At 32.9% G+C, this 23,893-nt stretch overlaps 1 protein-coding gene across 1 annotated transcript in view; it reads right to left on the bottom strand.

The window, feature by feature from the left end:
* Nucleotides 1–3,196: 3,196 nt before the first annotated feature.
* Nucleotides 3,197–23,893, bottom strand: part of TINAG (tubulointerstitial nephritis antigen) — a 176,871-nt gene continuing 156,174 nt past the window's right edge. Inside the window, 2 exon segments of the mRNA XM_043963306.1 lie at nucleotides 3,197–3,331; nucleotides 13,746–13,791. Of these exon segments, the coding sequence (XP_043819241.1) occupies nucleotides 3,197–3,331; nucleotides 13,746–13,791 (181 nt within the window).

Raw genomic sequence — 23,893 nt, 5'->3', positions numbered from 1 at the left:
AATCATCATATACATTCTCTGGTTTCATGAGTATCCTTTTATATTATTATCCCTGAGATATAAAATTATTTTGAAATCTTAACTATCATTCCCTGAATGATAGGGAAATGTTTACCCAAAACAAACCCCATGATTTTTAATGGGAAAAAATGCTACATTATGACAGTGTAGATTATATTTTACATCATCAGGGAGAAGTCATAAAATACATGTAACACCAAGTTCTTTTTACTTTTCTGGAAGTTGTATAAACACTTTGTGGAGTAAAGACAAGAAAATACTTATTTGAGAAGATGATATGTGAGAATAAGTTTTGAATTTCTGGAATATGGCTTAAAATATAGTAGGGAAGAGTTCTTGACCAGGGATGGAGTACAATTAGCAAGCACTGGTAAAAATGTATTTTTTCAGTTATGCAAATATAACCCAAAGGGCTTTAAAACCAAAGAGGAAGAATGAAGTGACAGAAAACTAATGTATGCATTTCCACCAAGCTTAATTGTTGCAATAAGAAGGATATCTGCAGAGAAACAAAAAATCAGAGTAGGTAAAAATCTACAAGAGGATTAATTTTTTGAAAAGTCCATGGCCAGGGCAGCTAGGTGGCACAGTGGATAAAGCACTGGCCCTGGATTCAGGAGGACCTGAGTTCAAATCTGGTCTCAGACATTTGATACTTACTAGCTTTGTGACTCCGTGCAAGTCACTTAACCCTCATTGCCCTGAGAAAAGAAAAGCCCATGGCCAAAGATTTCTGCACAGAGATGTACAGATCATAGGGAGTAAATAAGGAAATACTCATGTAAGGAGACAAACAACCTCAGACTTGATGGAGACTTCTTGGGATAGGATCCAGGAATGGACAATAACCCTGATAATATAATTAATTCAAGAGGAACGTAATGGATAAGAGTGTGGAATAACTTCACATGAGAAGAGAAGACACTCATGAAAAAGAATCTAGGAGCAAGAGTTGGAAGTATAGTAAAGAATATTTTGGTGAAGATCAACAGACTAATACATGTGGCCAAATGTAGCAAAATTCAATTTAATAGGGATAAATATAAATTGTTACACAGATTAAATAACTCATCATCACAAGCATAAGATAGAGGAATCCTGGATAGAAAACAATTGGTATGAAAAGATTTGGCAAACATAAGTGGATGTAAATGCAACATGAGTCAATAATATTGTAGAACAAAACTTCTTAAACTGTGGGTCATGACCTTATATGGGGTCACATAACTGAATGTGGGGGGTCATGAAAAATTTGGCAACAGTAAAAAGTTATGTATTCTTATTTTATATACCTGTATACCCAAGGTCTCATGAAATTTCTCAGGTAAAAAGGGCTTGTGAGTGGGAAAAGTTTAAGAAGCCCTGTTGTAGAAAAGATTGTTACTCAAACCTTGATTATATTAGTTAGCTCCTGAGGTCCCTTCTACTTCTGGTATGCTCCAGTTCTGTGAATAGAACCTCCTTCTGATTAGGGAGCTATTAAGTGTTGTCTTAGAACAGTTTGTTTTTGGAGGAGGGTTTTGGTTTTTGTTCACATAACCCCATTATCTTTTGCTATAAGGAACCCCAGATCAATATGGTAGAGTCAAGAGGCTTAGACATCTTCATGTCATTGTAAAAGTAAGTTCCATGACATTCACCAAACACCAGGCAGGGAACAGCAGCAAACTCTTTGAGATCTATTATCTTTGAATTATCAAATATTAGATGTGGACAGGGAATTATGGATCACTTAGTTTATGTTTTCTGGATAAAGAACCTGGGAACCCTGTCAGTTAAAGTACTTAAAGTGGTTTAGTCAAAGTAATAAAGTGAGTCAGTGACAGAATCTGGGCTGGATCTCATCTCCTAATTCCCAATCTATGCCATATTTCTTGCACAAAACCTTTCTCTATCTCATATTCTCAACATCCTGATCAAAACAAGTCCTCACCAATTGAATTGGAGAATTTTACCCCTACACAAAAATAAAACTGAAAAATGTTAAACATTAGGAATCAAGCATCTGGACATCAAAGAAATAGGCAATATATTAATACTTAACCACTCCTTCTACCTCTACCCATATAAGTCACTGTGATTCACAATTGTCATTTGTATAATGATCAACTTTGTGTCTTCATTTATTAGTTTTCTATTTTAAAATGTCAGTAAATTATTTGGAGGTTATATTGTTGCCCAGTCATTATGACGAGGCTATTTTTGTGTCTACAAACTAAAATCAAGATTAAATGCAAATGAGGGGCAATTGAGTTTACTTTTCAGAAATTCAAGCAGTGAACTATGAAATGATTGTGATAAAGGGATATTTATTCTTTCTGACTCATGGCATCATGTTGCTGTTTTCAAGAGGAGAAAAAATATAATCTTTCCAATTACACTTGTGTAACTAATTTCAATAGGCTTCAAAGAAGTTTTAGAGGCTTTGAAAACAAGACAGAGCAGGCTTTCTCTTCCTAGCCCTCTGCCTTTTGACATTACATGACATCTAATTCCTATCATATTTGCAGCAGCTGTTGTTTCCTGTGTAGGGATTTTACTGTTGATGACCGTGTCATGTAAGTCAGGGAAAGTCGAGAAAAAAAAATATTTGCTACTTCCAAAGAAAATAGAGATACCTGTCAGCTTATTGGGAGAAATGACAACAACAACAAAAAAATGTGATTCCACTGTTTTCAGTGGCACATGGCCCACATTTGTATTGAGGAGAGTATCACCATGAAAAAAAAAAATGACACATATAAAAGGTTAGGATTATTGTTCCATTTTTTTCCTTCTCTTGAGACTTCCACCACTGAAGAGATGAAGTACCATTTCTGCAAATGGATGTTCTAATCATTTGAGGCAAATGATGCTGAAAAATGATGTCTTATCACAGATGGTGAGCCATTAAAGGCCCTAACAATAAGGAATATAGAAGAAGAGAAGAGACACTTCAAAAAATCTTTGTGTAGTTTATACTACTACTGTGCTCTATTAGCATTTTGTATGACTCAGTGAAATAAAGAAAGCATCACTGTAGTGCTGAGTTAAAACAAAACAAAACAAAAAGCAGGTACAAATTAATCACATGTTTGGACATATACATTCCATTGTTAGAGGGAACCTCAAGTTACAAAACCTCAATTTCAGGGGTTTACTTAAATGCAGGGAGTCATGCAAATTTAATGATATGTTATGGTTCATCTGAACTCGTTGAATGGCCCCAAGCAGCGATAATCAACTTTTCAATGTCAGACTCATTCACACCACGAAGAATCCTGAAATAACCATTCTCTCCCCATGACTTTCCCCAGGAATTGGCAGCAATCTACAGAAAAACAGAAGTGGAAAAATCCAGGTAGATTATTTGTGAACTGCTGTAATCCTGAATATAAAAAACAGAGTACTTAAATCTAATTGATTAGTTAGAAACATTGGCTCCTACAAAACTAAGTATTTCTAAAGCATCATGTCTACTTGTAATTTTCATCATTCATAGTGGTATTCATTTGGACCCAGCGATACAACCAAACTCTGACTATTCTCCATTGTAATAATGTGGGAGAGTCATTTAGTAGCAGGTGTTTTCTCTTTTATTCCTCAACATTTACCCATTTACTTATCTTGCCCAATGTCACAAGTATATATATTAAATGGTTAAGATGATGGTAAATTAGGGGGCAGCTAGGTGGCGCAGTGGATAAAGCACTGGCCCTGGATTCAGGAGTACCCGAGTTCAAATCCAGCCTCAGACACCTGACACTTACTAGCTGTGTGACCCTGGGCAAGTCACTTACCCCCATTGCCCTGGGGAAAAAAAAAAGAAGATGATGGTAAATTAACAACTAGAACAGGTAGTCTTAGTCTCATTTTGTAAATGGCAAAATAACAAAAGGACAACAAAGACATATCCCTTAACCAAGGACATGTGTGTAATGAGAACATATTCACATCCATTAGAGAATCCTAAATTATCCAATCTCTTTCCAGGATTTTCCTTACATGTTGGGCACAATAGGGAACAACAAGACTAAGTGGAGTCTGGGCTTGCTAAGTATTAATCCTTTTGCTCTGTACTGAAGAGCAGAAGGTTTGGGAAATTATATTTTCAAAATTTCTTTTTAATATTTGTATCCATTCTTCTCAGAGTTAGGTCTAATTAATTCAGACCTTAATTCTAATGTGTAATATTAATATGGCATTTCAAGTATGGAATGAACATGTAATTACCTAGAAATAAAACAATAGCAAATTTGGTGAAAGCATTATTTTCAAAATAAATTATATGATCCTTGAGGTTTCTAATCATCCAAGAATATTTAAAAATGCAGAAGAGTAAACTATTCAAGGTAAATGAACATAGAAAAGAAGAAATACAGAAAGACAGAAGGATTTTATTAGACCAATAATTCCAGGGTCCATGATTTCACAAGTATGAGAAGTCCCTCTACTAATCTACTAGGAATATCTCCATTATCTACTAGATGGTTTTCACAAGTGATTGTAGCTAAAACAAATTTATTACTTTCTGGTTATTCTTCTGAAAACCAATTAGGAGTTGGTTAGCCTGTTACAGAAGTGTCAGAAATAATGGCCTACCACATACACTAAATTTTAAGAGTTTACATTTTGGTATAACAAATCAGAGCCTACAATTTATTGACATAGCTTAAGAGAACTTGTTATCAAATGCAAGTGATAATGAGGCAAGGAAGTAAGATTTTTGTAGAGGAATAATCTTAAATTTCAAATCATGACATAGGCTTTGAAGGATTACCATTATAAATATTCCCTTAAACACAGGTAAAAATGGAGTTGTGTTAGTGAAAAACTTAGTCTGACAAAATGTTTTTGATGTGGACAGGTTAAAAGGAAAAATCTTTAAAATCATTAAATTACAATTGTGCTTCTTTGCATCAGTAAATTACATGAAAATTCCCTGTTGATTTTTAAAAATATTTTCCAATTACATAAATTTTCCAATTTAAAATATTTCCAATTACATGACAAAACAAATTTTAACATTCTCTTAAATGTTTTTTTGAGTTGCAAATACTCTCCCTCAATCCTTCCCTAACCACTCATTGAAAAGTAAAAAATTGGATACAGGTTGTACATTCAAAACGTACTTCTGTATTAGTGATGCTGTGAAAGAAAACAGACCCACAAAAAGGAAAACAAAGTATAAAAAAGAAACTGATTTACCATTTTATTTCTGAGCTAGTACCAGATTGTTTTGATTACTACTGCTTTATAATACACTTTGATACCTGGTACAGCTAGATCATCTTTCTTTATTTATTTTTGTTGATTTCCTTGATAATTTTTATCTTTTATTCTTCCAGGTGAATTTTCTTACTATTTTTCTAGTTTTATAATTTTTGGTAGATGTATTGGCAGGACATTGGATAAATTAATTAATTAAGGTGGAATTATTATTTTATCATATTGTATCAGTGTACCCATGAAAAATTAATATTTTATCAATCATTTAGAATTGACACAGTTTGTGTAGAAAGTGTTTTGTAATTGTCTTCATATAGTTCCTGGGTTTGTCTTAACAGGTAGATTCCCAATAAATTTATTTTGTCTACAGTTATTTTTGTTTGTTTGTTTGTTTTGTTTGTTTTTTGCGGGGCAATGCAGGTTAAATGACTTGCCCAGGGTCACACAGCTAGTAAGTGTCAAGTGTTTGAGACTGGATTTGAACTCAGGTACTCCTGTATCCAGGGCCGGTGCTTTATCCACTGCACCGCCTAGCTGCCCCTGTCTACAGTTATTTTAATTAGAATTTCTCTTTCTGTTTCTTGCAGTTGTGCTTCATTGGTAATATATAAAAATGTTGATGATCTAAATTTGTTTACGTTATGTCCCACAACTTTGCTAAAGTTGTTAATTACTTCAATTGCTTTTTTCTTGATTCTCTAGGATTCCCCACGTATAAACATCATATCATTTCTGAGTGGTAGCTTTGTTTTCTCATTCCATAGTCTTATTGCTTGAATTTCTTTTTCTTCTCTTATTGCTATAGCTAGCATTTCTAGGACACTGTTGAATAACAGTGGTAATGACAGGCATTCTTGCTTCACTCCTAATTAATTGTGAAGGCTTCTACATTATCCCCACCATTAGGTTTTTCCTGATGATTTTAGATAGATATTACTTATTACTTTAAGGAAAGCTTCATTTATTTCTAAGTTTTCTAATGTTTTTAATAGGAATAAGTATTTTATTTTGTCAAAAATAACAAAAATTTTGTTATTGATACAAATAAACTGATAGTTTTCCTAATATTAGACCATCATATTCTTAGTAAAAGTCCCATCTGGTAATGGTGTATGAACTTTGCTCTAGGTATGTGGTATATTGTTGTTATTTACTTTGTTTGATTTTATTTAAAATTTTTCCATTAATAATCATCATGGAAATTGGTCTATAGTTTACATTCACTCATTTGTGCTTCCTGATCTAAGTATCAGCACTATATTTGTGTCATAAAAAGGATTTGGCAGAACATTTTTTGGGGGAGTCAATTGGGGTTAAGTGACTTGCCCAGTTTTTGCTTACTTCTCCAAATTATTTATATAATATTATAATTGTTTTTTAAAATTTTGATAGAACTCATTCTGAATTCATCTGTCTGGGGGAAATTTTTTGTTACAGAGCTATTGATAGCTCATTGAGTTTCCTTATTTAAGATAGGGTTATTTAAGTATTCTATCTCCTCTTATGTTAATTTGGGCAATTATAGTTTGGTAAATATCCATTTCACTTAGATTGTTGGATTTTTTGACTTATAAGTGGCCAAAGTATCTCCTAATAATTGCTTTAATTCTATCTTCAATGGTGACTTATTCACCCTTTTTCATTTTTGATACTAGTAATTTGGTTTCCTTCTTTTTTAAAATAAAATTAATCAATGGTTTATCTGATTTATTATTTTCATAAAACCAGCACCTAGTTTTATTTATTAGTTCAATGTTTTTATTTTAAATTTCAATAATCTCTCCATTGATTTTTAGAATTTAGAATTTGTTGTTTAATTGGAGATTTTGTTTTGTTCTTTTCCAGGTTTAATTTTTCCAATTTTTGGCAATTCACTGATCTCTTTCTCTATGTTATTGATGTAAATATTTAGACATATGAGTTTTATCCTAAGTACTGCTTTGGCTGCATACAATAAATATTGGAATATTATCGTATGGTAATCATTCTTTTTTTTTTCTTTTGGTGAGGCAATTGGGGTTAAGTGACTTGCCCAGGGCCACACAGCTAGTAAGTATTAAGTGTCTGAGGCTGGATTTGAACTCAGGTCCTCCTGAATCCAGGGTTAGTGCTCAATCCACTGTGCCACCTAGCTGCCCTGTAATCATTCTTTTTAATGAAATTTTTGGTTGTTTCTATGATTTGTTCCTTGACCCACTTATTCTTTAGAATTAGGTTATTTAGTTTCCAAATCGTTTTTAAGCAATGTTTCCATTGTAATATTTATTTATGAACTGAAAAGGATGAATTTATTATTTCTGGTTTTTTTGCATTTGTTTGTGAGGTTTTGATGCCTTAACACATGGTCACTTTTGTGTAGATGTCTACTCAGAAAAAGGTATATACCTTTCTTTTCCCATTCAATTTTCTTCAAATATCTATCATATCTAATTTTTCTAAAAAATCTATTCATTTTCTTAATTTCTTTATTGTTCTTTTTTTTTTGCTAGATTAATCTATTTTGTAGAGGGGAAAATTGAGTAAACCAACCAGTAGAGTTTTATTATCTAATACCTCCTCTAATACAGTTAACTTTTCCTTTAAGAATTTGGATGCAATTCCATTTGGTGAATTTATTTTTAATATTGATATTATGTAATTATCTGTGGTACCTTTTAAGAAAAATGTAGTTTCCTTGATCATCTCATTTAATTATATATATATATATATATATATATATATATATATATATATATATATATATATATCTTTATTGAGATTATGATTGCTACTTGTATTGTTTTTTTTTACTTCACCTGAAGTATAGATTCTGCTCTAGCCCCATATATATTATCTCTCTCTCTGTATCTCTCTCCTTCAAGTATTTTTTGTTTGCTGGGATTTTTTTATAAACAACATTGTTGGATACCGATTGCAAATTCATTCTGTTATCAGCTTCCATTTTATGGGGGAGTTCATTATATACACATTTATAGTTATGATTATAAACTTTGGATTTCCCTCCATCTTACTTCCCCACCCCTTTTATTATTTTCTCTCTCATTTTTCTTTTTCTTTTTTTTTTTTTAGTGAGGCAATTGGGGTTAAGTGACTTGCCCAGGGTCACACAGCTAGTTAAGTATTAAGTGTCTGAGACCAGATTTGAACGCAGGTACTCCTGACTCCAGGGCCGGTGCTCTATCCACTGCGCCACCTAGCTGCCCCTCTCATTTTTCAACCAATCCATCCTTAAAATTATTTTGTTTCTGACCATCTCCATAAATCTGCTTTCCCATCTATCAGCACTTGTCTGATGCTTCATCTCTCCTACTTCCCTGTAAGAAAAGATAAATTTCTATATCCAACTGAATGTGTATGTTATTCCCTCTTTGAGCCAATTCCAATGAGAGTAAAGTTTAAGCATAATCTGCCACTCCCCCATCTTCCCCTCCACTGTAAAAGCTTTTTTTTACACTTCCTTTATATATCCCATTCTGTCTCCCTTTCAACTTCTCCAAGTTCATTCTACTTTCTTGACCCTCAATTTAATGTTTTTTAGACAATAATCCCATCATATTCAACTCACACCCATGTCCTATGTATATTTATACTCCTTCTAACTGCCCTAACAATAAGAAGGATTTTAAGAGATAAAAATGTCATCTTCCCATGTAGGAGTAAAAAAGAGTTTAACCTTATCAAATCCCTTATGTTTTTTCTTGCCTATTTACTTTTTTATGCTTCTCTTGAGTTTTGTATATAAAAGTCAAATTTTCTGTTCAACTTTGGTCTTTTCATCAGGAATGCTTGAAAGTCTTCTATTTCATTAAATCTCCATTTTTTCACCTCAGGATAATTATACTCAGTTTTACTGGGTAGATAATTCTTTTTTTTTTTTTTAGTGAGGCAATTGGGGTTAAGTGACTTGCCCAGGGTCACACAGCTAGTAAGTGTTAAGTGTCTTAGGCCGGATTTGAACTCGGGTACTCCTGACTCCAGGGCCGGTGCTCTAGCCATCAGTCTTTTTTTCATTTACTACTTGAGAGGGGTTGAACTAAATGACTTTTAAAGTCTCCCAATTCTCATATTATATCATGTCATTCTTATCCTTCCAGAATAAGATCACCCCCCCAAAAAAAAATCCAGAACAGTAAGAGAGTAGAACTTGAATAAAATTGATAGGCTTTGTTTTATTATGTAACACTCACTTTTTACTGAAATCACTTGTTTCGCAACATTTGATAATGAATAATTAATATTTTAAACATTTTTAAAATTCTGCATTATGAAACTCTATTTATATTTAATGTAAGTACATGCTAGACAAGTGTTATATTTTCCTAAGTCTAGCCTCAATTATAACCCACATGTTTTACTTGATTTTTTTTTTTAATTAATAAAAAAAGAATGAGTTTCTCTTACCATTTTCCCATTCCCCTTTGAGAAAGGAAAGAATGAAGAAAGGAAAGAGGGAAGGAAGGAAGGAAAGAAGGAAGGAAGGAAGGAATGAAGGAAGGAAAGAAGGAAGGAGGGAGGGAGGGAAGAAAGAAGAGAGAGGCAGGTAGGGAGTAAGGTGAGAGGGAGAATGGAAAACAAAACTCATAATAAAAAAAAATAGTCAAAGAAAACAAATTTACATACTGTTCTAGTTCTTATGTCCAAAAATTATTTTTCATTCAGCATCCTGATTTCCATCACCTCTCTGTAAGGAGGTGTATAGCACAAATAACCATTTCTCTAAAATTTTTATTGGTTAATTTAGTTATCAGAATTCTTATGTCTTTCAAAATGTTTGTCTTTGCAATGTTGTTATTGTATAAATTGTGGTCCAGGTTCTGTTCACTTCATTCTATATCACTTCATATATCTTCTCAGGTTTCTCTGAAACCATCCCTTTCATCCTCTCTTATAACAATATCATCCCATTATATCCATATAGCATAATCTGTTCAGACATTCCATAATTTATAGACATCTCTTCAGTTTCTGGTTCCTTTCCACAATAAAAAAGAGCCAAAATAAATATTTTTGTACATGTGCATCTGTTTTTTCCTTACTTGATCTCTTTAGTTTATAAACCTAGTAGTTCTATAAGAAGATTGAAGAGTATGCACATTTTACCAAATTTTAGGCAGGATTCCAAATTGTTGTCTGGAAGAGCTGTACTTCATAATTCCATCAACAATCCACTAATATGTCTGTTTTTCCAATTTCTTCAACATTTCTCATTTTCCTTTTTTTCAACTTTGTCAATCTAATGCATATAAGATGGAATGTCAGAACTTCTTAAATTTTCATTCTTTCAATTTTTAGAAATTTGTTGAATTTTTACATATGATTACTAATATCTTGGATTTCTTTCTTAGGAAATTCTGTTCAAATATAACAAACTCTTTCCCTATACATAGATCTGACAAATAATGTCTTCCTTGCTACTCTAATTGGTTTATGAGCCCATCCTTTACATTTAAGACATGTATCCATTTATGTTTAGGTAATGTATTTTCTTATGGTATATGGTTTAAGATTTTGGTATATACCTATTTTATGCCAGACTCCCATTAAATTATCTTAGAATTTGTTGTTAAATTGTGAGTTCTTCCCCAAGAAGCCAGTATTTTTTACTTTGTAAAATAGAAGTCTATTGCATGTATTTCCTCTTACTTATTGTATATATAATTTTTCAACCAATTGACCAATTTCTTAATTACAAAGATTTTGATATTCAGAATTTTGTAGTGCAATTTGATATCTCATAATATTTTTACTTTTTTCTCATTATTTCTCTTGAAATTCTTAAGATCTTCTTTCAGAAGAATTTTGTTATTTCTTCTATAACTAGAACCTAATCCTGTGGTAGTTGGTGTGACATTAAATAAATAAATACATTTAGGTAACATCATCATTTTATTATATTCACAGCCTACCCCAGAGCAATTATTTTTTTTCAATTTATATTAATGAGACTTGTTTTTTATAAGGAATGTTTTATAGTTGTATTAATCTAGGTGACATGGGATAGAATGATGGACCTGAAGTCAGATTCATCTAACTGAATTCACATCTAGCCTCAGACACTTACTAGTTGTTTGACCCTTGGCAAGTAACTTAACCCTGTTTGCCTCAATTTCTCATCTGTAAAATGAGCTCGAGAAAAAAATGGCAATATCTCTGCCAAGAAAACCCCAAAAAGAGTCAAAAGAGTCAGACACAACTGAAATGACAGAACAACAAGTATGACTTGGTGGGTCCAATATTCTGCAGTTATTTTAAAAAGGAATATGTTTTTAGCTTTTCCTATTGGTGTTGATATTATACAGAAAAGTTGATGATTTATGTAGAATTATTTTACATCCTGCAGCTTTGCTAAAGTAATTGATTGCTTGGGGATCTCTAAGTACATCATTATATCTGCAGTGATAGTTAAGTATACTCTGTGTCTATGCTTTCCTTCTACTGCTCCCCACATTGAAAAAATAGAAGAACAACATATTGTTTGTTATAAATTTGAATAATCAGGTAAAATATATAGGTCATGACAAATAAATATATGCCTCATTCTAGACCCGGAGTCCATTTATATCTCTTCCAATGGGAGGATAGTATACTTCACAAATGTTCCTCTAGATACATGGATGGTCTTTTCATTTCAAGAGTTCTTATAGCTTTCAAAGTTGTTTTTCTTTATAGTGTTCTTGATACTTTATAAATTATTCTCTATCTACTTATTGCTCTCTCCATCTGTTTATATAAATGTTCAAAAACATTCATTTTTAAAATATGTTTTTGTAATATAAGATGTTCTTTTGGTTCTCACTTTAGTCAGTATCAGTTTGTATTACTCCCCATGCCTCTCTATAATCATCTTTTTTAATTTCCCCCAAAAAATAAATGGGAAAGATTGTTTAGAAAATTATCTGTCTCTTTCACTGTTTCATAACTATGAATTTTATAGGACACAATAGTTTTAGGAGTGAAGACCAATGAAGAAGAGAAGGAGAGGGAGAGAAGACACATTTTTAAGTGCCTACTATATGCCAGGTACTGTGCTAAGCATATTATAAATATCTCAATAAAATGATGGAAGTTTGAGTTCGCTTAGACCATTTACTCCATACCATTTATTCTTTAAAATGATCCACATATTCAACCAAATTCCTAATAGAGATGGTGTCAATCTAATGATTGTAAGACAAAATAATCTCTACTTGTCAAAAAAAAGTGGAAGATAGTGTTGGATTTGGGGCTAGAATTATCATCAGATAGGAACAATGAGGAAGAATGAATTGTGTCCTGAGACCAGCACATTGTGTCATAGGCCCAGCTCACTTGGGTGAAAGTAGAGAAGGGAAGCATATTTGAATAGGACATAGGGGAGGTAGATGCTTTAAGAGTGAATAAAAATTCAGTGGGACCAAGCTTCAAGCCATAGAAGATTATGCAGAAAAATGTTTTTGAATCAGAGACCCAATTAGTAATAGTTCTATAGTTCATGCAAAATATTAAATGAACAACAGAATGATGATAGATTGTGGATTTTTTTCTCCATTCATTGAACAACATATTCCTCTAATGCTTCTAGCAAGGAAAACATTTCTTACAAAGGGAATTTTCTTTGTATTGTACCTCCAAGAAGCTTATATGTTGGCTTAGCAGTGTAGAGGTATCACCCAAAACAGACATTAATTAAATGCTTGTGCTTTTCACATGCACCATTTAAAAATAGCTAGGGATTTCATGTTGTTACAAAGGGAATGACGAAGGGGTATATTGTACATTGGAAAAAATTGATGCTATGTACAAAAAAAGACATTAAAAAAACTTTTAAAGGCTAGAAGTCTCCCTATGTGGGGAGGTGGGGAAGAAAGATGAAAAATGGCAGTCATGTGTATACAATGGCAAGGCTAGCATGACCTGCAGAAGAAATTTTAGTTCTAAGAGACCTCAGCATGCTACAACCCATAGCACCAAGAGTCCTATGTACTTTGGACTGCAAATTTTTTGCCATGAAAAACCATCAGTAAACGGCACAATACTTATTTGTCCTGCAAGGAAGTTGGCATTCCCAAAAATGGTGAGAAGAAAATAAATCCATAGGATCTTTATGTGAGTGAAAGGATGCAACCATTCTCAGCTATATTAGTGACTTAGGAGTGAATTAGGAAATGAGGGGGATATGATGAAAGTGACGTTCATTGGGGAATAGATTCATTCCTTTTTTATTGCCTTGCTATTACACTTCTTTAAATGCCTTTTGCCTTTTAAAAAGAAATAAGTGAAAATAATATTAAGTGCTGTTCGCTTTTAAAAAGAGCCCTACTGTTTCTTCCTTATTAGTTAAAATGAGTGTAATTGAGGAAAACCATCACTATGACTTACTGAGCATGATGGATTCTGTGCTGTGGAAAACATCAAAACCATGACCTTATTTAAGTGACTTACAATATGAATTGGACAATAAAAGTAATACAACAATAAATAAAAGTATCTAAATTTCTTATGTTCTAGTTGGAAATTAATTGGAAAGGTTAACATACCCAAAATTTTTCTTTTCTTCCTTGTGCTCCTCGGAGTATCCCCCATCTAGTTATAGAAGTTTTCAAAATAAAAAAAGAAGAAAGAAAAGGAAGAATTGGTAGACTTCTTAAAACTGCATGAGCAGTCTGCATCTAAAAATAACAACAGCTTTTTCAATTTTTTTCTAAATACTGTATAACCATGTGTCTCTCCCCCTTCCCTTTCAAAGTGCTCCTGTACTTAATATCAAAATGTTATTACCTCAGTTAGAATAAATTATAATCAAGTTCATATCAATTCGCCAAATATTCATTTACTAGCAAGATGGCACTGAGGATAGAGCACTGTACCTGACATCAGGAAGCCCTGAGTTCAAATCTGACCTCAGATCTTCACTAGCTGTATAATTCTGAAAAAATCACTTCATCTCAATTTGGCTAATACACTAAAGAAGGAAATAATAAGCCATCTTTTCCAAGAAGACCTCATACAAAGGTCACAAGAAGTCAAACATTACCAAAAGACTAACCAACAAATTCATTTACTAAGCAGTTACCATGTGCTAGACTTTGGGGACACAAAGACAAAAATCATAGTTCTTTGAATGTTTTATTTTTCTTGAAGGATCTGACTCAGAAAAAAATTTTTTTTCTATTTTTTTTTCTTTTTTAAAAAATCATACAAATATTTTATTATTTTCTAGTTACATATAGAGATAGTTTTCAACCTTTGTTTTTGTAAGATTTCTAGTGTCAAATTTTTCTCCTTCCTTCCCCTCCCACCACCTTCCCCAAGAAAACAAGCAATCTGATATACATTATCTATGTACAATCACATTAAACATATTTCTGCATTTGTCATGCTGTAAAAGAAGAATTAAAGAAAAAGGGACAAATCTCAAAAAAGAAAAAAATAGAAATAGTATGGATCAATCTAGAACAGCTCTTGTTTTCTGGATTTGGAGAGCATTTTCCATCATGAGTCCTTTGGAACTATCTTGGACCATTGTATTGCTGACAAGGGTCAAATCTATCACAATTGATCAACACACAATGTTGTTGATACTGTGTACAATGTTCTCGTGGTTCTGCTTATCTAACTCAGCATCTGTTCATGTAAGTCCTTCCAGGTTTCTCTAAAATCTGCCTGCTCATCATCTCTTACAGCACAATAGTATTTCATTACATTCATATACCACAACTTGTTCAGCCATTCCTCAGTTGATGGGGATCCCCCCAATTTCCATGTCCTTGACACCACAAAAAGAGCAGCTATAAATATTTTTGTACATGTGGGTCCTTTTGCCTTTTTTGTGATCTCTTTGGGATATAGACCTAGTAGTTCTATTGCTGGGTCAAAGGGTATGCACAGTTTTATAGCCCTTTGCTCATAATTCCAAATTGTTCTCCAGAACGGTTGGATCAGTTCACAGCTCCAACACCAATGAATTAGTGATCCATTTTTTTTTCCACAGCTTCTCTAACATTTATTATTTTCCTTTTTTGTCATATTGGCCAATCTGATAGGTGTCAGTTGGTACCTCAGAGTTGTTTTAATTTCCATTTCTCTAATCGATAGTGATTTAGAGGGGGGCAGCTAGGTGGCGCAGTGGATAAAGCACCGGCCTTGGATTCAGGAGTACCTGAGTTCAAATCTGGCCTCAGACACTTGACTTACTAGCTGTGTGACCATGGGCAAGTCACTTAACCCCCATTGCCCAGCAAAAAAAAAAAAAAAGAAAAGAAAAGAAAATAGTGATTTAGAGCATTTTTTCATATGGTAATAGATAGTTTTGATTTTTTTATCAAAAGACTACCTTTTCATATCCTTTGACCATTTGTCAATTGGGGAATAACTTAGATTCTTATAAATATGATTTGGTTCTTGATATATTTTAGAAATGAGACATTTATCAGAAATACTATCTATAAAAATTATTTCCCAGATTTCTGCTTCTCTTCTCATTTTAGATGCATTGCTTCTGTTTATACAAAACCTTTTTAATTTAATGCAATCAAAATCATCCATTTTGCATTTCATAATATTCTCTATCTCCTGTTTGGTCATAAACTGTTCTCCCTTTCATAAATCTGAGAGGTAAACTATTCCTTCCTCTCCTAATTTATCTACGGTATCGCCTTTTATGTCTAAATCATGTACCCATTTTGACCTTATTTTAGTATAAGGGGTAAGATGTTGGTCTGTGCCTAGTTTCTGCAATACTATCTTCTAGTTTCCACAGCAGTTTTTGTTAAATACAGAGTTCCTATCCCAGAATCTGGAGTCTTTGGGTTTATCAAACAGTACATTACTAATGTCATTTACTACTATGTCTCCTGTGCCTAACCCATTCTATTGATCCACCACTCTATTTCTTAGCCAGTACAAAATAGTTTTGATGACTGCTGCTTTATAGTAAAGCTTCAGATTTGGTACTGCTAGCCCACATTCCTGTGCATTTTTTTCAATAGTTTCCTTGATATTCTTGACTTTTTGTTCTTCCAGATGAAATTTGTTATTACTTTTTCTAGCTCTATAAAATCATTTTTAGGTAGTCTGATTGGTATGGCACTGAACAGGTAAATTAATTTAGGTAGATTTGTCATTTTTATTATATTAGCTCAGCCTATTGATGAGTAATTGACATTTTCCCAATTATTTAGATCTGATTTGATTTGTGTGAAAAGTGTCATATTTGTGTCATAAAAGCAATTTGGTAGAACTCCATCTTCACCTATTTTCCCAAGTAATTTGTATAATACTGGAATTAATTGTTCTTTAAATGTTTGGTAGAATTCACTTGAAAACCCATGTGGCTGTGGAGACTTTTTCTTAGAGAGTTCATTAATGGCTTGTTCAATTTCTTCATAAAAAATATTTTTAAAAATTGAGTATTTGAGGAGAACTGACATAGCCACATCAGTTTTTTTTCCTTTCTACTTCCTTGGACATAGACACAGAAATTATCCCTCGCAGGAAAGAAACATTCAAGAACTTTAGGACAGCCAGGTACATTCAGTGGACATAGAACCATGCAAATTCTGCCTACCAATTTAGATAACTAAAAATGTAGATGACTACAGGGAATATAGATTGTATGCATGGATTTACCATACTTTCTCCATAGATATGAATACTTATGATAATAAAATCATAGATACAGGGTTTGGAAGGATTTGGTGCAGATGTTTTATCTTATAGACATGGGAACCAAGGCTTAGAGAGGTTAAGAGATTTGTCCAAAGTCACAGGGATAATAAGAAGCATAACCTGTATTTGAATCTAAGTACTATGATTTAAAGTTCAGAACTCTTCATTGCACTACATACAACAGATAAGCTCATGAAAAGTTGCTTGTATTTTTTTTCCCCTAAATTAAGGGTAACAATGAGGTGTAGTGGGAAAATATCATTAGAGTTAGCTTGAGTTGGAATAATTTTTTTCCCACTTTGGTCACTAGTGTCACCTTGGGCATGTCACTAAGTTCACTGTATTTTTTCCTCATATATGATGAATGTATTCAAAGAGATAACCTCCAATATTCTATCCATCTTTTCATCTGTGATCCTAAGAAGTCATATTTTTCTCAACTCTCAGTCCTTTTTTTTCATTGGCACTGCTCAATTCTATAATGGCAAATATTATATTCAAGGTTATCCTTACAAAATGGTGAAATATATATGATTTGAGATGTATTTTTGAAGGCCCATGACTTTTTTTCACTGCCAGTTAATTTCTAAGGTTTGAAAATTTGCCTTTAGACATTATTAAATTGGATTAAAGCACTGATTATCACCAGATAAAATTAAAATATCCCTAGAAGCAATATATTGTCACACTTTAGCATAACTTAGTATGAAGTAACTTATTACTTCCTTTTCAACAGAACAGCTAACTGAGAGCAATATTTAATAGGTTTGTGCTATCAAAACAATGTCTAATATATCAGGGTCATATTGTTTACTGGGGAGAGGTTTTCCAGGATGGCCTTGATCATCAAGGGACCAAAATGTAAGCATTTTTGACATGCCTTTGATTTTAGGACCAGATACTTAAAAGGGAATATAGGAGGGCACCAAGAGCTAAATTATGTCTATACCATATTGAGAATGAACTCAAGTAGGTGAGGGTCCATCTTTTTTACTTTGTATTTATTTTTCTGAATAGATGATTAAACATAATTCTTAGGTTAGATGTGTCTGCATTTGAAAAGTAAATTTATGAGTTTGACAGGTATGGAGGTCTTGGATCCCACTGAATCATTGCTGAACAGGAGCCTTGGGAAGAATCCAAGGCAAATATTCCAGTGCTATTGGAACAGATGGGCATCAGCAAGGGAACTGGCCTACACCTGCCCTAATAGAAACATATACCAGGAATTATTTTCACAGTGTCATAAAGATATAATATAAAATGAACAAAATACTACAGTTAGACATTTTTTAAGTATCAACCTCTCATCGTAGTAGTAGTAAATACTATCGCTTTTTAATTTGTCTTACTGTTAATATGTACTTGTAAAAATATTTTTAACATTTCTTTTGCATGAAATAAATACCAGTCCCATACATGATTTGTTTTAGAAATTGTCTAAGTTACAACCTTCCATTACTCTTACCCTTTTTGGTAAGCCCTAAATGTGAGCCTGAGTGTACACTTTAAATGCTACGTGCCTGAAATTCTAGGATCATTGTTCAAAGACACAGCTAATTTGATATAAAGGAACCTAACTTTTGTATCCTTAAAGATCAGGATTTCCCAGTACTGAATATGGTCTGCATGACCTGTGTGAATACAGAAAAGATGGGTCTCTTATTGGAAATGAAATGGACACAGTATAACAACATCTATATATGGCAAAGTGATTATGTATAGATTGATGGATGGATGTGTATGTCTATGTACATATATATAATTAGAATATACATATAATAAATATATACACTATACACATATGTATTTTCACACACATATATAGTTCTACAAATAGGCAGTTAATGTTGTTATTGTTATTCTTATTATTTTTCTGCAAATATGCCACACACGTTTGTAAAGCACATTACTAAATTCAAAGATAAAATTGTCCCCTTTACCCAGGGAGCAGAGCACATCTGTAACATAAAAATAAAGGGGAAAAATGGAATGGAAAAAAAGAGGAAAGACAAAATTAAAACCTGAGTATACAAAACTGCTATAGTGACAGGGAAGATCAAGAAAAAAACAACTCAGAAGAAGACAAGAAAATCAAAATGGTTACATACAAATTGGACATAAGCCCAAAGAAAATACTTGAAAGAGCTCAAAAAAAATTTGAAAAATCAAATAAAAAATTAGAGGAAAATTAGGAAAAAGAAATGAAAGGCACACAAGAAAAATGTGGAGTCAACAGCATGTTAAAAGAGGCCAAAATTGAAGAAAATACCTTAAAATATTAAATATTTTAATATATGGACAAATATTAAAAGTGACACAAAAATCCACTGAAGAAAATCCCTTAAAAATAATTTACCAAATGGAAAAAGAAGGGGGCAGCTAGGTGGCGCAGTGGATAAAGCACTGGCCTTGGATTCAGGAGTACCCGAGTTCAAATCCAGCCTCAGACACTTGACACTTAACTAGCTGTGTGACCCTGGGCAAGTCACTTAACCCTCATTGGCCTGCAAAAATTAAAAAAAAAACAAAAAAACAAAATTGAAGAAGAGGTACAAACGGTCAACTAAGAAAACAATTGCTTAAAAATTAAAATTAATGGAAGCTAATGACTTTATACTACATCAAGAAACAATAAAACAAATTCAAAAGAATGGGAAGTAGAAGAAAATGTGAAACATCTCATTGTAAAAACAACTTACATGGAAATAAATCAAGGAGAGAGAATTTTAAAATTAATAAGCTACCTGAAAGAACTGATCAAAAAAAGAATCAAATTTTCAGCTTTTAATAAATTTATAAGGAAAACAATTTTCATATCCTAGAACCAAAGGACAAAATAGAAATAGGAAGAATTCACCAATTACCTTCTGAAAGAAATTTTAAAGTGAAAACTCCCAAAAATGTTAGAGCCAAATTCCAAAGCTCCAAGGAAAATGGGAAAATATTGCAATCATCCAAAGAGATACAAGTCAAACATTGTTGAGCCACAGTCAGGATAACACAAGACTTAGCAGCTTCTACATTGAAGGATCAGAGAATTTAGAATATGATATTCTGGAATACAGGAAGCTAGGATTATAAACAAGATTAACCTATTGACCAAAACTGAGTATAATCTTGCAGGGGTGAAAAATGAGCATTTAATAAAATAGAGGACTTTCAAGCATTCCTAATGGGAAAAAAAAAAAAAAAGAGCGAGCTGAGTCAAAAATTTGACTTTGACATACAAGACTCAAAAGGAAGATAAAAAGTTAAAAAGGAAAGGGAAATCATAAGGGATTTAGTAAGGTCAAATTGTTTACACTCCTACGTGACAAGGTGATACTTATAACTTTTAAGAATTCTTTCATAATTAGGGCAGTTAGAAGAATTATACATAGACAGAGAACAAAGGTGTGAGTTGACTAAACTGGGATGATATACAACAAATTTAAAGGGTAAGAAGAGTACATCAATGGGAGAAGGAGAGAGGGAGAGGCAGAATGGGGAAAATTAACTCACATTAAAAGGGATTGAAAGGAAGAGCTTTTACTGTGGAGGGTAAGATGGTGGGTAGGAGGCAATGCCTGAACTTTACTCTCATCAGAATTGGATGAAAGAGGGAATAACATATCCATTCAGTTGAGTATAGTAATATATCTTACTTTATAGGTGAGCAGGATGTAAAGAAGGAAGAGAAGGAAATTGGAAATTATATATTCTAATACTAATGAATAAGTGCATCAAATGACAAATTATAGAAATAATAAATAATTCCATTAAAGAGAATGACAACAGGGGGCAGCTAGGTGGTGTAGTGAATAAAGCACTGGCCCTGGATTCAGGAATACCTGAGTTCAAATCCGGCCTCAGACACTTGACACTTACTAGCTGTACGACTCTGGGCAAGTCACTTAACCCCCATTGCCCCACAAAAAAAAAAAAAAAAAGAGAACAACAACAATCAGGCAACACACCAAAATTTATAGGATGTAGCTAAAGCAGTACTTGGGGCAAATTTATATGTTTATATGCTGACACAAATAAAATGTAGAAAGTACATATCAGTGAATCAGACATTCAATTAAAAACTGGAAAAAAGAACAAATTAAAAATCCTGAATTAAACACTAAATCAGAAATATTGAAAAGCAAGGGAGAAGGCAGCTAGGTGGCTCAGTGGATAAAGCACCGGTCCTGGATTCAGGAGGACCTGTGTTCAAATTCAACCTCAGACACCCTCATTGCCCCACAAAAAAAAAATTCAAGGGAGAGGCTAATGACATTGAAAGTAAAAAAAAAAGAACTAGTAAATAAATTTAGGAGTTTTATAAAAAAAATAAAGTATATAGATCATGGGTTAATATTGTTTAAAAAAAGGAAAGAAAACTTAATTGTCAATATTTAAAATGAAGAGGGTGAGCTATTTTTCCAAGTTATATGCCAATATATCTAATAATCTAAGTGATATAGATGAGATTTTACCCAAATATAAATTGCCCAGATTAAGAGAAGAGGAAGTAAAATGCTGAAATAAATCTTTCTTAGAAAAAGAAATCAAACAAGTCATCAATGATCTCTCCAAGAAAAAAATCCCCAGAAACAGAAGAATTCAAAAGGGAATTCTACCAAACATTTAAAGAACAACTAATTCCAATACTATAAAAAACAATTTGGAAAAAATAAGCAAAAAAAAAGTCTCACCAAACTCCTTTCACTTCACAAATATGATACTGATATCTAAACCATAAAAAGTAGAAACAAAGAAAGTAAATTACAGATCAATTTTACTAATGAATATTGATCCAAAAAATTTAAGTAAAATAATACCAAGGAGATTATACCAATTTATTACAACAATAATACACTATGACCAAATGGGATATATAGCAGGAATGCAGGGCCCATTCAATATCAAGAAAACTATCAGAATAATTGACCACATCAATAACAAAATCATATGATTATATCAATAGATGCAGAAAAACCTTTTGACAAAATATACCACTCATTCCAATTAAAAAATATTAGAAAGGATAGGAATAAATGGAGCTTTACTTAAAATAAGCATTATCTATCTAGAAGTGTTCCTAATAAGATCAAGGGTGAGACAATGATGCCCATTATCACCACTATTACTCAATATTGTACTAGAAATGTCAGTTATAGGAATAAGCAAAGAAAAAAATGAATTGTAGGAGTAAGCATAGGGAATTATTAAACAAAACTATCACTTTGCAACAAATATAATGATAGAGAATCCTCAGGGAAAATATTAGTTGAAACAACAAAAGCAAAAATGCAAGACATATACTAAACCCATGTAAATCAGAAACATTTCTACATATTACCAACAAAATCTATCAGGGTAGAGATAAAAATAGCAATTATATATATATATATATATATATTTTAGTGAGGCAATTGGGGTTAAGTGACTTGCCCAGGGTCACACAGCTAGTAAGTGTAAAGTGTCTGAGGCCAGATTTGAACTCAGGTACTCCTGACTCCAGGGCCGGTGCTCTATCCACTGCGCCACCTAGCTGCCCCCTAGCAATTATATTTTAAATAACTGTATATAATATAAAATATTTTAGTCTACCTACCAAGAAACACCCAGAAACTATATGAACAGAATTACAAAATAATTTATACACAAATAAAATCATATCTAAACAATTAGAAATATATTACTCACTCATGGATAGGCAGAGCCAAGGGGCGGGGTAAATGACAATTTTACCTAAATTGATTTACTTATTAAGTGCATAACAATCAAACTACCAAAAAGTTTTTACTGAGCTAGAAAAAATAATAACAGAATTCATCTGGAAGAAACATAGGTCAAGAATATCAAGGAAATCTATTTTTTAAAATGTGTAATAAAATTGCTAAGCTGTATCAGATCTCAAACTGTATTACAAAAGCAGAAATCATTAAAAAAAAACATTGAAGGGTAAGAAATAGAATAATGGATTCAGCGAAATAGATTAGGTACACAATACAAAGTAGTAAATCACAAGAGTAATCTAGTGCTTGATAAACATAAAGATCCAAGCTTCTGGGACCTGACTATTTAAAGAATATAGTGGTTAGTGTGAGATTTAAAATTGGATATTAGATCATAAATCTCCCCTCTTTAACCTTTCCCTTAATTTATCTCCCAGACTAGTAAATGGAAGAAGCTTCTGGTTTTCTAGTTAGAGCTTTTATTGTATGGTAGTCACAAGGTGATGTTGATTAGAAGGATAGGAAAGTAGAAACACAATGCAAATCGTCTTAAGTCTAAGCTTAGTCTATATTCCGAATAAAACTCACCAAAACCGAAGGCCACCTTTGAGGAGAGCAAGACCATCTGTGCAGCGCAGTCAGGAGACCAGCAGAGCAGGAAAAAAGCCCCACTTCTGTTCTCTCCTTGCCTTTTAAGCTCGCACCCCGGAAGTTGAGTGCGTAGCAGGCAGTCTGACGTGCGCAGCAGGCGGACTGACATGCGTAGCTCATGCTGTTGGTCTCCTCCCCAAAAGGGTGGTCCTTCAAAAAAACCTGGCGTCTTTCAGTTATCCTAACCGACTGTTAAAAAACTTTCATATTTTTTACCACATTAGGTAGGAAGTAGATAGAGTACCAGGGCTAAAGTCAGGGAGGCTCATCTTCCTGAATTCAAATATGGCCTCAGACACTTACTAATTAGTGGCTCTGAATAAGTTACTTCACCCTGTTTGTTTCAGTTTCCTAATCTGTAAAATGAGCTGAAGAAGGAAATGGCAAACCACTACAGTATTTTTGCTCCCAAGTGAAGGGGAAAATATTGCAAGCATCCAAAAAGCAATAATTCAAATATCATGGACTCACAGTCAGGATAACACAAGATTTAGCAGTTTATGCAAAGAGGTAACAGAACACTTGGAATATCATATTCCAGAGGGCAAAAGAACTAGAATTACATCCAAGAATTCCCTACCAAGCAAAAATGAGCATAATCAGTTGGGGGTGTGTGGGGATGGATATTCAATGAAATGGATGACTTTCAAGTATTC

The sequence above is a fragment of the Dromiciops gliroides genome, chromosome 4 (assembly GCF_019393635.1).
Source record: "Dromiciops gliroides isolate mDroGli1 chromosome 4, mDroGli1.pri, whole genome shotgun sequence".
Classification (NCBI taxonomy): domain Eukaryota; kingdom Metazoa; phylum Chordata; class Mammalia; order Microbiotheria; family Microbiotheriidae; genus Dromiciops; species Dromiciops gliroides.
Note: the sequence above shows the minus strand (reverse complement) of the source record. Positions and strands in the feature narration are given on the sequence as shown.